This window comes from Scyliorhinus torazame, chromosome 17, assembly GCF_047496885.1.
Source record: "Scyliorhinus torazame isolate Kashiwa2021f chromosome 17, sScyTor2.1, whole genome shotgun sequence".
In the NCBI taxonomy this organism is placed as follows: domain Eukaryota; kingdom Metazoa; phylum Chordata; class Chondrichthyes; order Carcharhiniformes; family Scyliorhinidae; genus Scyliorhinus; species Scyliorhinus torazame.
This window is the reverse complement of record NC_092723.1, coordinates 145513060-145533772: the sequence shown is the minus strand read 5'-3', so window position 1 is coordinate 145533772 and position 20713 is coordinate 145513060. Positions and strand designations below refer to the sequence as shown.

At 46.6% G+C, this 20713-nt stretch overlaps 1 protein-coding gene across 2 annotated transcripts in view; it reads left to right on the top strand.

Annotated features, from left to right (window-relative positions):
* The window catches only part of unkl (unk like zinc finger), a 262287-nt gene that overhangs the window by 149473 nt on the left and 92101 nt on the right, over window positions 1–20713 (top strand). For both annotated transcript variants that reach the window (XM_072481215.1, XM_072481214.1), the window contains exon 4: window positions 16068–16201. In XM_072481215.1, the coding sequence (XP_072337316.1) occupies window positions 16068–16201 (134 nt within the window). The remainder of the gene's footprint in view (window positions 1–16067; window positions 16202–20713) is intronic.

The window sequence follows — 20713 nt, the reverse complement described above, 5'->3', positions numbered from 1 at the left end:
AAAGCAAGCAAAAACTTGCTGCTGAATGATTTAATTGGCATGCAGGTCCAAGGGTTTAAAAAAAGTCACGCCCCATTCCATACAAAACATACTGATTACAGGCAGCAAGAATGGAAGAACATTCTGACCGTGACAGAATTGGGGTTGCACTTGGGATTTATATCCTTTGGAGCAAATTAGCCAAATTGGACATAAAGGATTGGAATTAGAAGGAAAAAGTGACATCGGCAAAATGATTTGAAACAAAAACATCAATTCCAATAATAAGATTCATGAAGACTGACAGTAGAAAGTAAGATGGCTAACTTTGATGTAAAAGCATTTGTGCAACAGAAGGACTTAACTTGGACTAAATTAGCATCCCTAACCATAGAGCAACTAAAAGCTATAGCTAAGCATAGAATTTCATGGACATCATCAAGCATGGAAGCCAGAGATATTAAAAGTGCTGGTTGAGCAATTTACCCTCAGCTGGACATGGAACAGACGCAAGTTATGGACCTGAGACAGGCCAGGTTACCTTAGCCAAAATTCGCCTTGAAGATTAGAGGTTAGAGTTAAAATTTCAGGCAAGGGAGAAAGAGAGATATAGAGAATTATATCTGGAAAAACTGGAGAAAGAATTACAAGCACAGAAGGATTGGGAAGTTGAGCAGAATGAAGCAACTAGGGAGAATTTGTATTTATCTACTATTACGACCAGAAGAGGATGAATGAACTGGTTCCCCATTTATTTAAAGTCCTCGGTTGATTGTGCCACGACAGCCTGTACTGGTGCGCGGTCAATTCCAACCCCACTTGGCCTGAAGTTGCAACACAGGTAAAATTAGATTTCATTTAAAATGCCGGAGATCCTTTGCTGAGCCCAATAAACTGCAATCATCAGGCTTGTAACTTTAACACAAGTAGCCTTTTATTATGTACAACATTATTAAATGGACAGAAAAGGTAATTGATTATCTAATATCCCTTTCCCAAAACCCTCCTTTCCTAACTATATATATTATATACACACACAGGGTGGTGGAAAGGTAAAGAAAATAACAAAAAGGGTAAAGGTATTTCAAATTCCTAGGGGTGCACATCTCCAAACATTTGTCCTGGTCCACCCACGTCGACGCTACCACCAAGAAAGCACAACAGCGCCTATACCTCCTCAGGAAACTAAGGAAATTCGGCATGTCCACATTAATCCTTACCAACTTTTACAGATGCACCATAGAAAGCATCCTATCTGGCTGCATCACAGCCTGGTATGGCAACTGCTCGGCCCAGGACCGCAAGAAACTTCAGAGAGTCGTGAACACCGCCGAGTCCATCACACAAACCTGCCTCCCATCCATTGACTCCATCTACACCTCCCGCTGCCTGGGGAAAACGGGCAGCATAATCAAAGACCCCTCCCACCTGGCTTACTCACTCTCCCAACTTCTTCTATCGGGCAGGAGATACAGAAGTCTGAGAACATGCACAAACAGACTCAAAAACAGCTTCATCCCCTCTGTTACCAGACTCCTAAATGACCCTCTTATGGATTGACCTCATTGACACTACACCCAGTATGCTTCATCCGATGCCGGTGCTTATGTAGTTACATTGTATACCTTGTGTTGCCCTATTATGTATTTTCTTTTCTTCCCTTTTCTTCCCATGTACTTAATAATCTGTTGAGCTGCTCGCAGAAAAATACTTTTCACTGTACCTCGGTACAGGTGACAATAAACAAATCCAATCCAATCCAGATATTTGATGCGCTGGGATGATTTCTGGTTAGTGTCTCTCCAAAGTTCAGCTTTCGTTTTGATGCTTCGTCCTTCCAGACATAAGATGGGTTTCTCTGGCAAGGTTTTCCATCTTCTCTGCAGACTCCGCATCATTCCGAGTTCACAGCAAAGGATGTGCCGCGCACTCACTGCTTTTAGAACAATAAAGCAGCTCTTTTATTTCAATGAGCAGGACAGCGTTCCATTCACTTTCAAGATCTAAATGCTTCTGCCCAGTTCTTGCAATGCATCATGCAGGAACCAATCATTGTCAGGCAAAACACTGTCCCTGGCCAACAACCAGTGTCAACCGACCAATCGATCTGACTCCCTCCAAACCTGGTTCCTAAACTCCACTCCGTACCGAGGAGTAGGACTTCTCCTTTCCAGAAATGAAACCTGGGAACAGTGTCCTGACAAGCAGACTTCTTTGACTGAGTCTCCTGATTAAAGGCACATTCCGATTATGGGTCCACGGATCAAAATAATTAAATAACATAAAAGAAATGGGAACAAAGGAAGTAAACAGGAAGGACTCTTACATTAGGTTGAAAATCATTTTGTGTGTGAATTATATTGAGAGAGGTCTTTTATTTATTGGTTTGTACTGGATCAAAACTTATCTCTATAAGTTTTGGGATGAATGTGAATGTAATTTGAACTGCTGAACCTTGGAGAAAGAGAGAGAAGAAAATAACTAGACAGTTATTTCCCTATTTCCAGCCCACCTTTCTCCCCCCCCAAAATCCTATGTGGCATTGTTAAAATGCCATCTGCTCCAGTGGGTTATGTTCAGATGTCTCCTAATTTTCTCCCAACTTCTGAAAAATGAGAAGATAAGCAAATGTGTTGATTTAGAATCCTGTTTGATTACCTTTTGAAGGTAAGCAATGGAGAATCCATAATTATGCTTTCCTTCCATCAGGAGAAACTCAGTAGGCAGTTTCAACATTTGTGCAAAACTTGTACTGTATCAGTGGCTGACAACGTTGAGAATAATATTCCTATTTTTCCCCCCTACAAGGTTTACCTTGCACTTTGCGTGGCTCATGCTGTTTTAAATCTGCCTGGGACAGGGCTATAAATTTATTGTGTTTTTATTTCCAAAATATATTGCTGATATATTAAAAAAAGAAATGCAACATAATTGCATAACCACCGCAATTGCGACAAGTGCTGATAATTCCATGTTCAAAGTGCAGCTACTTTGGGCGGAATCTCATGAAACTCCAGAGGCTAGGCTGAAGGTGAGACCAGGAGGGAAAACCCGATGGTCACATTGGATCTATGGGCCGACGTGTTCCTCCCTCTGGGCGATCCTGCTGGCAGAGGGTGAGCAATGGAAGTGGCAACCTGCCCATCAGCAATAGGTAGCCAATTAGTGGCAATTAGCTGGGCACTTGGTGCCAAATTTGGGGTTTCCAATAGGATCATCTCTTGGGGACATGGTCTCCAGGCTGCTAGCCCCCTTTATTCCTCTCTGCTGCAGGGCCACAGCTGTGGCCGCAGACCTATCCTGTGAAGAGAGTCTCCCCCACTCCCTCCTTAACGATTGCTCAGAAGCTGTGGACGCTGATAATTTTACACATCCCCTGAGCGCCCATACCGTTTCCTGCCTTCCGCAGCAGGACCTAGCTCTCCGTGGGGGACTGCCAGCAAGACATCGCCATGAATCTCACATTAGGCCAGCTGAGTGCTTCTTCCGCCCACTGTCCTTAATTGGATAACGCTGCTGAAAGCAGCCTTTTAATTAGCCACCTCTGGTAAGATCATACAAGTGCATCACCAGTACAGTTAAGGTCCTCTTTTTGTCTCAACCTCAGAAAATCTTAAGGCCCGTAAGATTCCTCCCTGAATATAAATGCTTGATGCTTTGTTCTGCTGTGACAGTTGTAACTTGGGTTCAATTGGATTTTTATATTTCTCAACCTCAGATAATCTTTTCGCTTTGTACAGTGATTCTCACCTCTGCTATGCAGCATCTAAAGCCTGCACCACTGTTTCCCCGAGTTTTGAACATTCAGATTGCCAGTCTGACTAATTAACGGTCATGTTTTCTGTTATTTTTAATGAAGCAGCTCCAGGGCACAGGGGCAAATTCTTCATCTGAAAAGAATGTACTTGCATTTATAAAGTGTCTTTCACAGCCTCAGAACATTTCACCTCATGGCTAATTAGTTAATTTTTGAAGTGTAATTCCTGTTGATTTTTCATCAAAGGCAGAAGCCTATTTTGTGGACAGCCTCCGGAGGCTGATGTGAAATCACAGCTGTCATTATAATGAATGTTCTGGAGGTAAACAGCACTAACCTGTGCCTGTTTTGCAGTGACAAGGAATTTCTGGTTTTTAGATGAGTCACACACGATTTTTTAAAAAAGAAATGTTTTCTAAAGATAATTGAGGTGGGAGTCCAATCCCTCTAGACTGTCATTCTCCTTGAACAATTAGATTTTAGCCTGCAGCATTGCAGGTTCAAAATCATCCTCTTTCTTTGACTTTGTGCATTGGACAACATGTACTCTGGCCTCTCTTATAATCTTGTAAAAGGGAGTTAAATGCCATGAGTGACTTTTCTGTAACCACATAAATATAGGAAGCAGAGAGCATGTCTAAATCTTATTCAGACAGTTATCTTGGATAGCTTTCACTTTTGTACATGCTGTAAGCAAATGCTTGATAAAGTACTACACAAACATTACATTTGATTCTCCAGGCAGAAGGTAATTGACTCGCAATTTATAAATCCTGTTGCAGCCTGAATGTTATCTAATTGTGGTGTGGTTACATAATTACTACTCTGAGCAAATTATAATGTTTTATTGATGGTGTTAGAACCCTGGAATTCTTACAGTGCAGAAGGAGGCCATTTGGCCCATCGAGTCTGCACCGACCCATGAAAGAGCACCCCACCGAGACCCACTCCCTCTATCCCGGTAACCTCACCAAATCTACACATCTTTGGACACTAAGGGGAAATTTAGCATGGCCAATCCACCTAACCTGCATGCCGTTGGAGTATGGGAGGAAACCGGAGAAAACCCATGCATATACGGGGAGTTTGTGTCCACACAGTCACCCAAGGTTGAATTGAACCTGGGTCCCTGGCGCTGTGAGGGAGCAGTGTTAACCACTGGGCCCCCCAAAACTTCAAGAAATAATGTGGAAGTCACCTGCAACCTTATTTTTGAATATCCACTTGAAATATATCAAATAAATGTACTTTAAAAGTTCCTCCGTCCATTTTGCATTATAATATTGGATTATTTTCAAATATAAACTCGGTAATTGCACCAGTTGCAGAGAAGGAATGCACAGCGTACTCAGCAACAAGGTCTCATCTTTAATAGAGAAAAACTGAAATGGTCCACCCAGGCCACTCATTTGTGGAAGCTGATGAGCTGCAGAGACATACAGCAGGATGGTCCTTTTTTCCAGTTCCAATGTTTCCCCTCTTCTCAAATGCTATGGGTATATGCAGCTGCTGCACTCCTGAACTATGCAGCCAAGGAAGATGCAATCTTTAATCCTGATCCATGCTGTTAATTAACCTCACCCAGGCCTAAAGCTTGGGCATTACAATTTGTCTCTATATTTCTCAGCTAGGGAGAAGAAGAATCATCCGAGCTCCCGTGCGTCTGTATGGGCAATGCCAACTTTGGTTGGATGTATTCCTGGAGGTTCTGAATTTTCAGGTCTTCCGTGTTTTCATGTCAGGATTGTGGGAGAAATCCAGTGGAATGCAACTATGTGCAACATAACGCAGGCCAGTTTTGAATCAATTTTGATCAAGTTTTGAATTTCCGCAATGATCTGTGCATTCTGGCAGAGGAAGGTCATTATTGCAGTTGTTAAGGCAAGGAGCCATCCGTGGTATTTGTTCCACATATTTGTCAGGTAATATATGTTGCAGGAATAAGCATTTCTTGTTCTATTGGAGAATGACTGAAGACTGTATAGCGTCTAATTGGCTAGAATCCTGGCACTTAATGGCTCAAATCAGAACAGTGGCCTAGATTTTCATCCTTGAGGCACGTAGTGGGATTGGTAAAATGCAAGGACAGAATTCTTATTGTGGTGGTGGGTGGGTGAGTGGGTGCATGCTGGAGTAGGGCCTGCCAACCCAGCACAGTGTTCGGAGGCAGCCACAGGGGAGCTGCTTGGTGCCAAGGTGAGCTGTTTAAAAGGTCCGACTCGGTATTGTGGGAGTTCATCCTGTTAAAATAGAAACAAATCCTCATGACCCTAATCTCCACACATTCCCCATCCATGCCATCTCATTCATTCCCCCCCACCCCCCCATGGCCCTCATGCCAAGCCATGGACTTCATGGCCATTCACCCACTATACTGTACAGAACTAATGAACTCTATAGCATCAGTAGGGTGTGCAAAAACTTTGGCAATTAGGGAATTGATGACTTTCTGCTTTCTTTACAAAATTTACAACAGGCTAATGAAAGTGTCAATCATCTAGATAGTTTAACGCATCAGTAACTGAAACTTCAAAAACGTCTTTATATTGTGTAAATAAACATTGTGAAATAAACAGCATCGACCAGAGAGCCAGAGCTGTCAATTAGCAATATATTTTTCTGGGGCTCAAGGTGTTTCAACAGGCTAATAGATGTCTGGGCTCGCACCCCAAACCTCATTATGTTTTCTTGGCTGCAAGCCCCAGACATCCGCTAGAGCAGTGTTTTTCAAATGTTTTTGCCCAGGCCCATGCCAGCTGACTGTCACAACTCACGCAGGCTGACCTTCGCTACCCACCATTTTCACTTACCTTTAATGTGACAGGTGATCTGCTTGGTCCTCATGATCTCACTTTCCTTGTTATTCAATGTTACATTTTTGATAATGACTTCAGCTGATGATTTAAGATCTCACTGCATCCATTGGAAAAAATAAGGAGGTTTTTCCTCAAACTCACCATACTTAGTCTTAAAATGTCTTTGAAGGACTTCCGGTTGCGGCGATGACCAGCTAAGTCGCACGTTTCGGCACCTCCCGTTTTAACGGACTTTTGGGCTCTTATCGGGAGCCCCAACGGAAATTTTTCACGGCTAAACCCAGTGTGAGGCGACAAAGGAAGGAGTCCCCCCGGGTGTGGATGGAAAGAAGCGATAGTAGTGGCCAGATTGCGGAGGATCCTCTGGAGCAGCAGCAGAGAAGAGAAGTGAGAAGCAAGATGGCGGCTGAGGGAGCCCAGATGGTATGGGTCCGGAACAGCAGGAGTTCCTCCGGCGATGTGTGGAGGAGATCAAGAAGGAGGTGCTGACGCCGATGTTGCTGGCGATTTGAGGGATTGAAGGAGACGCAAAAGACTCAGGCGATGGAGCTCCGTGGAGTGAAGGCAAAGGCTGCCGAGAATGAAGACGTGATACAGGGCTTGGTGGTGAAGACGGAGATGCATGAGGCACTACATAAGAGGTGCACAGAAAGGCTGGAAGCCCTGGAAAATAGCTCGAGGAGGAAGAATTTAAGGATTTTGGGTCTTCCCGAAGGGACAGAGGGAGCGGATGTTGGGGCGTATGTGAGTACGATGCTCCATACTTTAATGGGAGCTGAGGCCCCGACGGGCCCCCTGGAAGTGGAGGGAGCATACCGGGTCCTCGTGAGAAGACCAAAGGCAGGGGAAATACCGCGAGCAATAGTGGTGAGATTCCACCGCTACAAGGACAGGGAGATGGTGCTGAGATGGGCTAAGAAGACACGGAGTAGCAGATGGGAGAACGCGGTGCTCCGCGTGTACCAAGATTGGAGTGCGGAGGTGGCGAGAAGGAGGGCGAGTTTCAATCATGCCAAGGCGGTGCTCCACAGGAAGAAAGTGAAATTTGGAAAGTTGCAGCCGGCGAGACTGTGGGTTACACACCAGGGCAAACACCACTACTTCGAGACGGCAGAGGAGGCGTGGACACTTATTCAAGAAGAGAAGTTGGACTAGATTTGAGGAATGGATGTTTGGAAAGAAGTAGCGAGGTGGTGGCAAGGAATTGTAAAGGTGGGAGAGGGGGAGGGCTTGTCTGTAAAAATGTTAGATGGGAGAATTCCCAGAGTTTGCTGACTCCCGGAAGCAATTTGGGGGGAGCAATCAAGCTAGAAGGGAATCTAGCGGGGGGTGGGGGAGAAAAAGAGGGGAGATTAACTGGGTTGCTGCTGCTGAGGGGAAGGGGGAGCTGATACAGGATGGGATGGTCGGGATGGGAGGGCGCCGTCTGGGGGACAAACTGGAGCGTGGGACCCAGGTGAGGAGCTGGTTTAAAAAAGAGGATGGCTAGTCGACGATTGGGGGGGGGGGGGGGGGGTGTAAAGAGCCCCCCAACCCGGTTGATCATGTGGAACGTGAGAGGGTTGAATGGGCCGATTAAGAGGGCAAGGGTATTTGCGCACCTAAAGAAGCTAAAGGCAGACGTGGTCATGCTTCAGGAGACGCACTGAAACTGGCGGATCAGGTCAGATTAAGAAAAGGATGGGTGGGACAGGTATTCCACTAGGGCTTGGATGCGAAAAATAGAGGAGTGGCAATGCTGGTGGGGAAACGGGTATCGTTTGAGGCGAAGACCACAGTGGTGGACAGTGGGGGTAGATACGTGATGGTGAGTGGCAGATTGCAAGGTGAGGCGGTGGTGCTGATGAACGTATATGCCCCGAACTGGGATGACGCGTGTTTTATGAAGTGTATGTTGCGGCGCATCCCGGACCTAGAGATGGGAAATTTGGTAATGGGGGGGGGGGGGACGGACTTCAACACGGTGCTGGACCGGTCCAGATCTAGGACTGGGAGGAGGCCGGCAGCGGCCAAGGTGCTTAAGGGGTTTATGGAGCAGATGGGAGGAGTAGATCCCTGGAGATTTGCTAGACCAAGGAGTAAAGAGTTTTCCTTCTTTTCCCACGTCCACAAAGTGTACTCCTGGATAGACTTTTTTGTCCTGGGAAGGGCGCTGATCCCGAAAGTGGCAGGAACGGAATATTCGGCTATAGCCGTTTCAGATCACGCACCACATTGGGTAGATCTAGATCTAGGAGAGGAGAAGGAGCAGCGCCCACTTTGGAGATTAGACATGGGACTGTTGGCGGATGAGGGGGTATGTGGAAGGGTGAGGGGATGTATTGAAAGATACCTAGAGGTCAATGATGATGGAGAGGTCCAGGTGGGAGTAGTATGGGAGGCGGTGGTTAGGTGGGAGCTGATTTCCATAAGGGCCCACAAGGGGAAACAAGAGGGTAAAGAAAGGAAGAGACTGATTGGGGAGATTCTGATGGTGGATAGGCAATATGTGGAGGCCCCGGATGAAGGGCTATACAGGGAAAGACGGAGACTACACACGGACTTTGACCTGCTGACCACGGTAAGGCAGAGACGCAGTGGAGGAAGGCACAGGGAATACAATACGAATATGGGTAAAAGGCGAGCCGACTGCTGGCCCAACAACTTAGGAAGAGGGGGGCGGCGAGAGAGATTGGAGGAGTCGGGGACGGGGAGGGAAGAATGGAACAGAGGGCGGAGAGGGTGAACGGGGTGTTTAAGTCATTTTATGAGAGGCTGTATAAGTCCCAACCCCCGGAGGGGAAAGAGGGAATGATACATTTCCTGGACCAGTTGGAGTTCCCGAAGGTTGAGGAACAGGAGATGACAGGACTGGGAGCGCAGATTGAGGTGGAGGAGGTGGTAAAAGGAATCGGGAACATGCAGGCAGGAAAGGCCCCGGGACCAGATGGGTTCCCGGTGGAATTTTACAGGAAATATGTGGACCTACTGGCCCCACTTCTGACGAGAACCTTCAATGAGGCTAAGGAAAGGGGGACACTACCCCCGACGATGTCGGAGGCGACGATATCGCTGATCCTGAAAAGAGACAAAGACCCACTGCAGTGTGGGTCATACAGGCCTATTTCCCTCTTGAACGTAGATGCCAAGTTACTGGCCAAAGTGATGGCGACAAGGATAGAGGACTGTGGCCCAGGGGTGGTACATGGCGACCAGACAGGGTTTGTTAAAGGGAGGCAATTGAATGCCAATATACAAAGGTTGCTGGGGGTGATGATGATGCCCCCAGCGGAGGGGGAGGCAGAGATAGTGGTGGCGATGGATGCAGAGAAGGCATTCGATAGAGTCGAGTGGGATTACCTGTGGGAGGTACTGAAGAGATTTGGATTTGGAGAGGGGTTCATCAGATGGGTTCAGCTCCTGCACGGGGCCCCGGTGGCAAGCGTGGTTACAAACAGGCAACGATCCGACTATTTCCGATTACATAGGGGCACATGACAGGGGTGCCCCCTGTCCCCGTTACTGTTTGCGTTGGCAATTGAGCCATTGGCCATATCGCTGAGGGGCTCTAAGAAGTGGAGAGGTGTGCTTAGAGGAGGAGAGGAACATCGGGTGTCATTATATGCGGATTATTTGCTGCTATATGTGGCGGACCCAGTGGAGGGGATGCCTGAGATAATGCAGACACTCGGGATACAAATTGAATATGGGAAAGAGTGAACTATTTGTGATGCACCCCGGGGAACAGGGCAGGGGAATAGACGATCTGCCGCTGAGGAGAGTAGCAAGGGACTTCCGATATCTAGGGATCCAGGTGGCCAGGAACTGGGGAACCTTGCATAAACTTAACTTGACAGGACTGGTAGAGCAGATGGAAGAGGACTTTAGGAGGTGGGACATGGTGCCCCTGTCATTGGCGGGTAGGGTGCAGCGGTTAAAATGGTGGTCATCCCGAGGTTTCTTTTCGTGTTTCAGTGCCTTCCCATACTGATTACAAAGGCCTTTTTCAAGAAGGTGGATAGGAGTATTATGAGCTTTGTGTGCGCTGGAAAGACCCCAAGGGTAAAGAGGGGGTTCCTGCAGCGCAGTAGGGATAGAGGGGGACTGGCACTGCCGAGTCTGAGTGATTATTATTGGGCCGCCAACGTGTCTATGATATGTAAGTGGATGAGGGAAGAAGAAGGAGCGGCGTGGAGAAGGCTGGAGATGGCGTCCTGTAGGGGAACTAGTTTAAAAGCACTGGCGACTGCGCCGTTACCGTTCTCCCCGAAAAAATACACCACAAACCCAGTGGTGGTGGCGACTTTGAAGATTTGGGGGCAGTGGAGACGACATAGGGGAGTGACTGGTGCCTCGGTGTGGTCCCCGATAAGGAACAATCACAGGTTTGTCCCGGGAAGGATAGATGGGGGATTTCAATCTTGGCAGCGAGTAGGAATTGTGAAGCTGAAGGGCTTGTTCTTGGACGGGACGTTCGCGAGTCTGGGAGCACTGGTAGGAAAATACGAGTTGCCACCTGGGAATGCATTCCGATATATGCAAGTGAGGGCATTTGCGAGGCAACAGGTGAGGGAATTTCCGCAACTCCCGGCGCAAGGAATCCAGGACAGAGTGATTTTGGGGGCATGGGTTGGTGATGGTAAAGTGTCCGATATATACAGGGAAATGAGAGATGAGGGGGAGACGATGGTAGAGGAGCTGAAGGGTAAATGGGAGGAGAAGCTGGGGGAAGGGATTGAGGAGGGGCTGTGGGCAGATGCCCTAAGTAGGGTAAATTCCTCGTCCTCGTGTGCCAGGCTCAGCCTGATCCAATTCAAGGTTCTACACCGGGCGCATATGACTGGAGCAAGGCTGAGTAGATTTTTTGGAGTGGAGGATAGGTGCGGGAGGTGCGCGGGAAGCCCGGCGAACCATACCCACATGTTCTGGTCATGTCTGGTATTGCATGGGTTCTGGGTGGGTGTGGCAAGAGTGATTTCAAAGGTGGTGGGGGTCCGTGTCAAACCAAGCTGGGGGTTGGCTATATTTGGGGTTGCAGAAGAGCCGGGAGTGCAGGAGGCGAGAGAGGCTGATGTTTTGGCCTTTGCGTCCCTAGTAGCCCGGCGAAGGATTCTACTTATGTGGAAAGAAGCTAAACCCCCGGGCGTGGAGGCCTGGATAAACGACATGGCAGGGTTTATAAAATTGGAGCGAATAAAGTATGCACTATGAGGTTCGGCTCAGGGGTTCACCAGGCGGTGGCAACCGTTCCTCGACTATCTCGCAGAGCGATAAGGGAAAACAGGAAAGACAGCAGCAGCAACCCAGGGGGTGGGGGGGAGAGGGTGCATTCGGGTATTTGGGGTTTTTTGTTTTGTTACATGCTAGTTGGTGATATTTATTTTTTCAGTGTTACTATTTCTTTTTTTTTCTTGTTTCTTTGTTTTCGGCACTTGCTGTTAGTTAATATATTATTTAAATAACGGTCAATGTTACATTTTGTTACAAAGTTGTAAAAATGGAAAATTCTTTTTGATCGAAAAACTTTAAAAAAAAATATATATTTTTTTTAAATGTCTTTGAAGTTTTGAAGGTTTTAAACTTTCATTTGCCAGTACTTCCCTGCATATAACACACAAACTTTGAATCCTAATTTGCAGTGGCACAATTAATAACCTGTTGTAAACCGAGGCAAAGACTCCATGAAAGGCCAGGCTGACCGGGTACGACTCATTTTATTCCACATAGTCACAATAATCACTCCTCTCCGCTCCCCGCAGAGTCTCTTTCCCCAAACTGCTTCCAGGTCGGGGTTGATATTTTGTGGGGAGCTACTCCAATTGGGAGAAAGCTCCGTCCCATAGTCACCTGGTAGCTCATACTCTTGAGGTGCAGGAGGGGAATCTTTTTCTGAGCTCCAGCTTCTGGCTGTAACTTTGCTTCCGCATCTGGTGTGTTATTCTGTATGCTGGCTGACGTTTTTAAACTTCGAGACCTGGATTACGTCAAGGGAGAACGGTGCTACGACAGTTGGATGGAAGGCAAGAGGAGCCTGTTGCTGCTGCCAGTTGCTTGCAGGGTAGCGAGAGAAAAGAGCTTGCAGTTGCCACGCCTGGGACCCGTACTTTACTGGCGGCCTTCCTGCTTATTGGCTGGGAGTGGAGCCGGGGCAGATTTTGATTGGCCTGCTACCGGGCTGAAAGTGGAGGAGAACGGACTTGCTTTTGCAGTTTGGGACCGGATGGTGTCCAAAGATCGGATGCCGGAACTGAGAGCAGCAGGGCGGAGGAGCAATTGACTTATGAATACTGATTGTACTGATGTTTGTTTTGTTTTACGGTTGGGGTATTGTATGGTGATTATTGTATTTTTTGTGTGGTTTTTTTTTTGTGCCTAGAGGCTTGGTGCTCGCCTGTTGAGGCCCTCCTGCTTCTGTGCATTGGAGATCAAGGGGGTCCATCCCGGTGCTAGTGAGGGGGAGGGGTGTGTTCTCTCTCTCCTCAAGCATGTGCTGCCTATCATTTTCCGGTGGACTGAGCTGTTTGCTCCACCAACGAGGGGCTGTTGCTTCGGGGGGGGGGGGTTGGCTTGAGTGCTGGCGGCTTTGCCTTGTACTTTATTGTTTGTTGAGTTTATTGTGGTTTCTCTGTATTTTGTCTTTTTTTTATTGTCCAGGGAGTTCTCGCCCTCGCTCTTCTGCCATGCTCGCTATCAGTGTGTCCTGTTCCGTGGTCTGCGCTTCTCATTGAGTTCCTTTCCACTGATGTTGGGGGCTGCCGTTAGGGCAGGGCACTGGTATGTCCTTTTCCGGTGGTCTGTGCTGCTCGGTTGGGCACCTTTTGTTTATGCTTTTCGCATATTATTGATTTTCGTGACTTTTTTAGCATGATGCTGATTCTTGTGTATTCTTGAGTTGTCAACAAACTCCTATTTGTAGGAGGGGAATCAGATGCTATACAACTGTCCTGTAGGGGGTTATAACATAACCCACACCTCAAGTAATCATCTTTATGCTGCTTTGTTCCTGTTTTCAGCTGCTTCATGGGTTGTACACCGGAGGCCCTGGAGTTCACACCAGCATTTGTGGCAGCTACAAAATGGAGGAATCGTTCTTGCGTGCCCAGAGCACGTGACGTCAGTGTTCAAGGCGTGTGATCTGCTCTCTGCCACCACTCCAGGCAGGAAGTCTCCAGCAATTTATTAAAAATAAATCTGCTCCCGGATCAGCATGCTGATGTCAGGAGGAGGCGTTCTGCTCCGCTGGGCTCCAGGCCTGCTCATTTGTGACCGCACACGCATGCGCGGAACAGCTGGCATTTTTAAAAGCGGGTCGCGCCGTTGAGCACTTATCCTGAGATCGGAAACGCCGCAACGCATGGTTCCTCGAGCCACCTGCAGGTCGCAACCCTGGGTTTGAAAATGAGTATAAGGAATTAAGAGGTTTTAAGTGCTTTCAGTTTCAGCTGTTGAAACCGATAAAAAGGTTGGGATGATTGACACTTGTATCAGGATGTAGTAAAATGGAAAACTAGCCATGACACGATAGAGTTCATTAGTTCTATATAATGTATAGTGAGTGAAAGGGCAAGGAAATGCCACAGTGGGTGGGGTGCATACCTTGGCATGGAGGGCATAGAATTATCATAGAATTTACAGTGCCGAAGGAGGCCATTCAGCCCATCGAGTCTGCACCGGCTCTTGGAAAGAGCACCCTACCCAAAGTCAATACCGCCACCCTATCCCCATAACCCAGTAACCCCACCCAACACTAAGGGCAATTTATCATGGCCAATCCACCTAACCCGCACATCTTTGGACTGTGGGAGGAAACCGGAGCACCCGGAGGAAACCCACGCACACACGGGGGGAATGTGCAGACTCCGCACAGACAGTGAACCAAGCCAGAATCGAACCTGGGACCCTGGAGCTGTGAAGCAATTGTGCTATCCACAAGGCTACCGTGCTGCATGAGGAGGACCGTTTGAATTGTTTTTTTTAAGTAAGTCTCCTCATGCAGGTGCTAGTCATAACCCCTCCTGAGATGCCAAGAACCATGACTGATTTAAAAAACCTGGTTTGACTCCATGAAGACTGTGGAGGACTATGCCATACCTATCTTTGCAGTGGAGCTGACCAAGTCAGTAGGGCAGGGTGCAGCCCCGAGATCTGAACCAGCCTGCACGGTTAAAAGACATTCCCATAAATCACAAACCCCAGGAATGGGGTTGGGAACCCAGGAATCGGTTCCTGACTGCCATTTTTAAAGGGCTCCTGAGTCACCCTAAATCGATGAAAATCCAGGCCAAAAGGAACTTAGTGTTATTTTTAAAAGAGCTATATAACTCTTCTGGGGAAAAAGTGATGCTTGCTTGAGTCAAGGCAACTTGTCCAGCTCACATTTCTCCTGTGATCCACCACTGCATGTAGCTCCCTGTCTGCTCACTGTTGGATCTTGCCACGGTTGATGTGCAGCAGTTTTCCGTTTTCCCTTTTGCTACCTGCAAAGGGGAGGGGGGGAGAAGAAGAGAGAGGAATACCAATAAGCATTGTTCACTGCCTAATGGCTAACTAAACTGTGTTAAGAGTGTGAAAGAGTTGTGCTCTAGTTTGTTTCTTTGCACGGGCAGCACGGTAGCATTGTGGATAGCACAATTGCTTCACAGCTCCAGGGTCCCAGGTTCGATTCCGGCTTGGGTCACTGTCTGTGCGGAGTCTGCACATCCTCCCCGTGTGTGTGTGGGTTTCCTCCGGGTGCTCCGGTTTCCTCCCACAGCCCAAAGATGTGCAGGTTAGGTGGATTGGCCATGATAAATTGCCCTGAGTGTCCAAAATTGCCCTTAGTGTTGGGTGGGGTTACTGGGTTATGGGGATAGGGTGGAGGTGTTGACCTTGGGTAGGGTGCTCTTTCCAAGAGCCGGTGCAGACTCGATGGGCCGAATGGCCTCATTCTGCACTGTAAATTCTATGATAATTTGCGCTTTGTCTCCCAAGAGTCCAGCTTGGCAACCTTAAAATTAAAACCTCCAATCGCGACTGGCAGGGTCATATGCTTTTACATCAAGTCACTTGCCTGCAACTTCTGTTAGGGAGTCCAGCAGCAAAGCTGTTTTCTTGCTCATGAAATGGTGTGTGAATGTTTTTTATTTTTAAAAACATTTTTTTTAATGGCAAAGTAGAGTTTAGACTAGAAAAGTTTGAAAGCCAACCTGTAATTTGGTTTAATTTTTAAAAGACATATTTTAGAAGTTGCAGAATCATTCTTTGCTTCTAGTTGGAATTGTATTTGCTGGAGCAGTCTTTCACTTCAATGTCAAACAAAGGTTACTAGATTTTTATATATTTTGGAGGAAGAAAGAATTCCATTGTTCATCATGAGATGCCAGGATTCCATTTATATTGATCATAATTGTGTCTGCCATTCTTTTCCCCACTGAAATGAAGATAAAAAATCCACACGGACTAGGTATGTCCCAAACTACATTAGTCCAGTGTCTTGAGTTGGAGCAACTTCTTACAATCCCATGGCCCACAGTTTAAAGACCTATTTCCTTTTCTAGAGAACTCCAAGCACAGGAAGCATTGCAGAATGGTCAGCTCGGGGCAGGAGAAGGCCTTCCTGATCTACAGCCAGGGGTGCTGGCTAGTCAAGCTATGATAGAGAAAACACTGTCTGAAGATCCAAGATGGCAGGGTAAGGAATGTGAATGATCCATCTGTGCTGGGAGCTTTTCTGAAATGTTACTTTAAACTCTTTTTAATCACTAGATACCATGTTATTTTGTTCCTTCTAAATTCAGTAGTTTTGTTTATTCATCTGCTCAGTTTCTTGTACAATAACAACATAAAACTTCTATTTGTATAGCTCATTATCACATTAAAACAAAGCACTTTATACAATAAAAGTACAGTAGCGTAATGATTACGTTACTGGATGAGTACTCCGGAGACCTTGATTCATAGTCCAGAAAATGTGAGGCCAAATCCCACTGTGATGGTTTGAGAATTTGAATTAAGGTTTTATATTGAAAGGGTCCGTCCTGTTTATTTCCTTATTTCCCCTTTCTTTTATTTAGCCGATATCATTTTTGATCCATGGGTGATTAATGGACATGTATCTAAGTCAACCTGCAGAGAGAATGAGGAATTCAGAAGTTACAGGAGAGAACTCTACGAGTTTGGACAGGAGCTTCAGACTTTTCGGCAGCAGAGAGAGAGAGATGGGGTAGAACTTGGTTTGATTGATTGGCTGGGGGCCAATGAATTGGCCCTAAAGGCCGTACTCTGCCTGGTAGCTGGTGGTGATTGGATCCTGTCCAAGTGGAATGATTTTAAGAGTCCCAAGGAGCTATTTATTTTTACCCCTTCCCTTGTATGTTTGTCTGTCTTGTGTGTGTGTATGGGGGAAGGGGGGAAGTTAAAGTGGGGAATTAGATAACAAAAATATTTGCTGCAGATTTCATTCCAGTTCTTGTTATTAATAAAAAAATAATTGTTTAAATTTGCAAACCTGGTGACTATAATTATTTGGCAACCAAGGACCAAAGACGGCATTTTTAAAATAATTATTGGTTAATTCTTGAGGATGCAAATGTTTTCATGCAGCGAAGCTACTTTTCTTGCTCACATTAATTTGAATCACTGTTTTTAATAGAAAAAATACTTGTAGCAGAGATTTTTAAAAATTTACTTGGAGACACACTATAATAATCATCTTTATTGTCACAAGTAGGCATACATTAACACTGCAATGAAGCTACTGTGAAAAGCCCCTAGTCGCCACATTCCGGCGCCTGTTCGGGTACACGGAGGGAGAATTCAGAATGTCCAAATTACCTAACAGCACATCTTTCAGGACATGTGGGAGGAAACAGGAGCACCGGGAGGAAACCCACTCAGACACTGGGAGAACGTGCAGACTCAAGCCGGGAATCGAACCTGGGACCTTGGCGCTGTGAAGCAACAGTCATAACCACTGTGCTATCGTGCCGCCCACTTGAAGAGATTGAAATGAACAATTCTTGAAGACAGTGAAATTAACAATTTGGCAAACAGTAACTAAATTTTAATTTCTATTCAAAACTATTAATTCCACCTTAACTGAATAGGTCTGGAACGAATTAGTTCAGAATTGGTGGTGACCAGCTTTTTGGTCTCATTAGGATGTGCGAGGTGTCAGACGGATCTGCCTTGAAAATTTGAAGCTATTCTGATGGCTCAAAGCTAAGCAGAACTTAGTTTTTTAAAAAAATAACAAAATTTAGAGTATCCAATTATTTATTTTCCAATTAAGGGGCAATTTAGCGTGGCCAATCCACCTAACCTTCACATCTTTATGTTGTGGGGGCGATAACCCAGGCAGACATGGGGGGAATGTGCAAACTCCACACGGACATTGACCAGTCCCGGGATTCGAACTCGGGTCCTCAGCGCCGCAGTCCCAGTGCTAATCCCTGCGCCACATGCTGCCCCTAAGTCGAACTTAGTTGAGATCAAAGACGTTGGGATTGATGTCAGTTCTCTGCTGGGACAATGCAGATAGTGGAGCTGAGGCCTGTCCTTACTCCCACACCTATGCTTACTGGAACTATATAGGCATGTGCGAATGTTGAGTTTGGGAAAGGATGAGACTAATTTCTGAGGTTAAACAGTCTATTTGCACACTGTTAAATCACACAGGTGTGTAGTGACCACTTTTGAGAGATAGCAGAAGGTGGCAGTGGAATGATGCAGCGAGGAGTTTGTCACTTTCAGGAGAGGAGAAGAGAAAATAGGGGAGGGGAACGGTTTTCAAAAGAAAAAACAGGTCACTTTTTGGGGGGTTTCTCTCCACAGGTGCTGCCAGATCTGAGTATTTGCAACATTGTGTTTATTTCAGATTTCCAGCATCTACAATATTATGCTTTTAATATCGCTTCATTTGGGATTTCATGTCATTATTAAAATATCTCTAGGGTGAAATATTGCAGTCTCGCTCCTTTCAAAGATTGTCGTTTGAAGAAGATGTGTCGAGCAGTTTTGTGGCTGCAGCTTTGTTTCCTACGATGCAGTCAGTACACATTGCCACCTGCTGGATAGCTCAGTTCAGCAACAATGCTGATGACCAAATAGCATCGTTCCATACAATAGGGGAAAAAACGGCTCAGACCAGTATCTTATTTCTCATTTTTTTCTGGTGTTTCATTTTAATGTGTACAAGACCAGTCTGGACCAATGTTCTTATTTGACTGTTTTTTTCCTTCTGGGTATTAAACAAACTTGGTATCTTTACAATGTTATTAACAGTGGTGCAAATATTGTTTTATGCTCATAATTGAGATTAACTTTCCTGATGGGATCAGTTGACGAAGAGCCAGAGGCCCCAAGTTTGATTCCCAGCCTCTGCTGAATTTTCTGATCTTGGTGTCATTATATGCAAACATGCAGCTAATGAACACATAGAATAGGACACGACCAATGAGCAGTCAGGACACTCAGGGGTGGTATCTCACTATAAAAGGGAAGAGGCACTCGCACCCCGCCTCTTTCCACAGACCAACATCTACAGAGTGAGACAGGGTGTATCCTCAGCATCACACCCCAGCACGTGGCTTAGAGCAAGGCTGGTTCAGTTAGACTGAGTTACTACATTTAGATTAGCAGAGAGTTGAACTCATTGAGAACTGTGCTAATAGTTCAATAAAGCACATTGAACTCACTTCAAAGTCTGGTGCATCTTTTACTCAAAACTGCATCAAGTGGCAGCTTGTGTTATTCCAAATTACATAACAAAACATGATACCAGGAGTCTGTTCAATCTAGTTAGTTCAACTCAGCAAGATCTGTGACGACCAGCACGGTAGCATTGTGGATAGCACAATTGCTTCACAGCTCCAGGATCCCAGGTTCGATTCCGGCTTGGGTCACTGTCTGTGCGGAGTCTGCACATCCTCCCCGTGTGTGCGTGGGTTTCCTCCGGGTGCTCCGATTTCCTCCCACAGTCCAAAGATGTGCAGGTTAGGTGGATTGGCCATGATCAATTGCCCTTAGTGTCCAAAATTGCCCTTAGTTTTGGGTGGGGTTGCTGGGTTATGGGGATAGGGTGGAGGTGTTGACCTTGGGTAGGGTGCTCTTTCCAAGAGCCGGTGCAGACTCGATGGGCCAAATGGCCTCTTTCTGCACTGTAAATTATATGATAATCTATGACCAGCGAATGTATACTGGCACAATGGAAAAGATTCCAGCTCCTCACCAGCTCAGGACCTCCGGCAATCTCAGTGCCAACTGGCGGACATTCAAGCAGAAATTTCAGCTTTACGTCGAAGCATCAGATCTCAATGGTGCGTCTGATGCACGGAAGATAGCTCTTTTCCTCACCACAGTTGGTGATCACGCCTTGGAACTATGCAACTCCTTTCATTTCGCCGAAGACCAGGACAAGACAAAGTTTCAGACCATCCTGGACAAGTTTGACAGCCACTGAGGTGGACACCAACAAAATCTTCGAGCGCTACATATTCAAGCAGCGATTGCAAGGTAAAGACCAATCCTTCAGCTCATATTTAACTAACCGTAGGCTGCTAGCGCAATCCTGCAACTTCGGTGATATCACTGACTCCATGATCAGAGACCAAATCGTTTTTGGAGTTCACTCTGGTCATCTGAGAGAGCAGTTACTGAAGATCAAGCATATGACCCTGCCAGTCGCGATTGAAACATGCATAGTGCATGAGCACGCTGAAAATCGCTATTCCCAGTACAAAACGGCAGAAAATGATAAACTAGCCTCCCACGAGGCGGAGAGTGTGCAGGCCATCTCTGGATGCAGCGCCTTAACATTGATGAAAGCAGCCATTTTGTGCGCTCTTCCCGGGGCCTGACGCATGCGCGATGCGAACGGGACAACGAAGTTCCCGAGAACCGCACTGTGCATGTGCAACGACGCATGGAGCGTCAGGGCGCTGACGTCATGACGGGTTCGAACTGTGGCACCACCCATTTAAAGAAACACTGCTCTGCAAGAGGTAGACGCTGTTTGAACTGCGGGAAGCCAGGCCACTATGCAGCCCTGTGCAGATCTGCACCACCAGTCAGGAACCAGCGTTCCCAATTCCGACGACGGCGCATCCGGAGTGTGCGACAACGCCGACAGGATTCTGATCCGGGCAGTGCAACGGATCCAGATGATGAATGCCTGGACAACGCCTACCGTGTGGGCATTATCAAC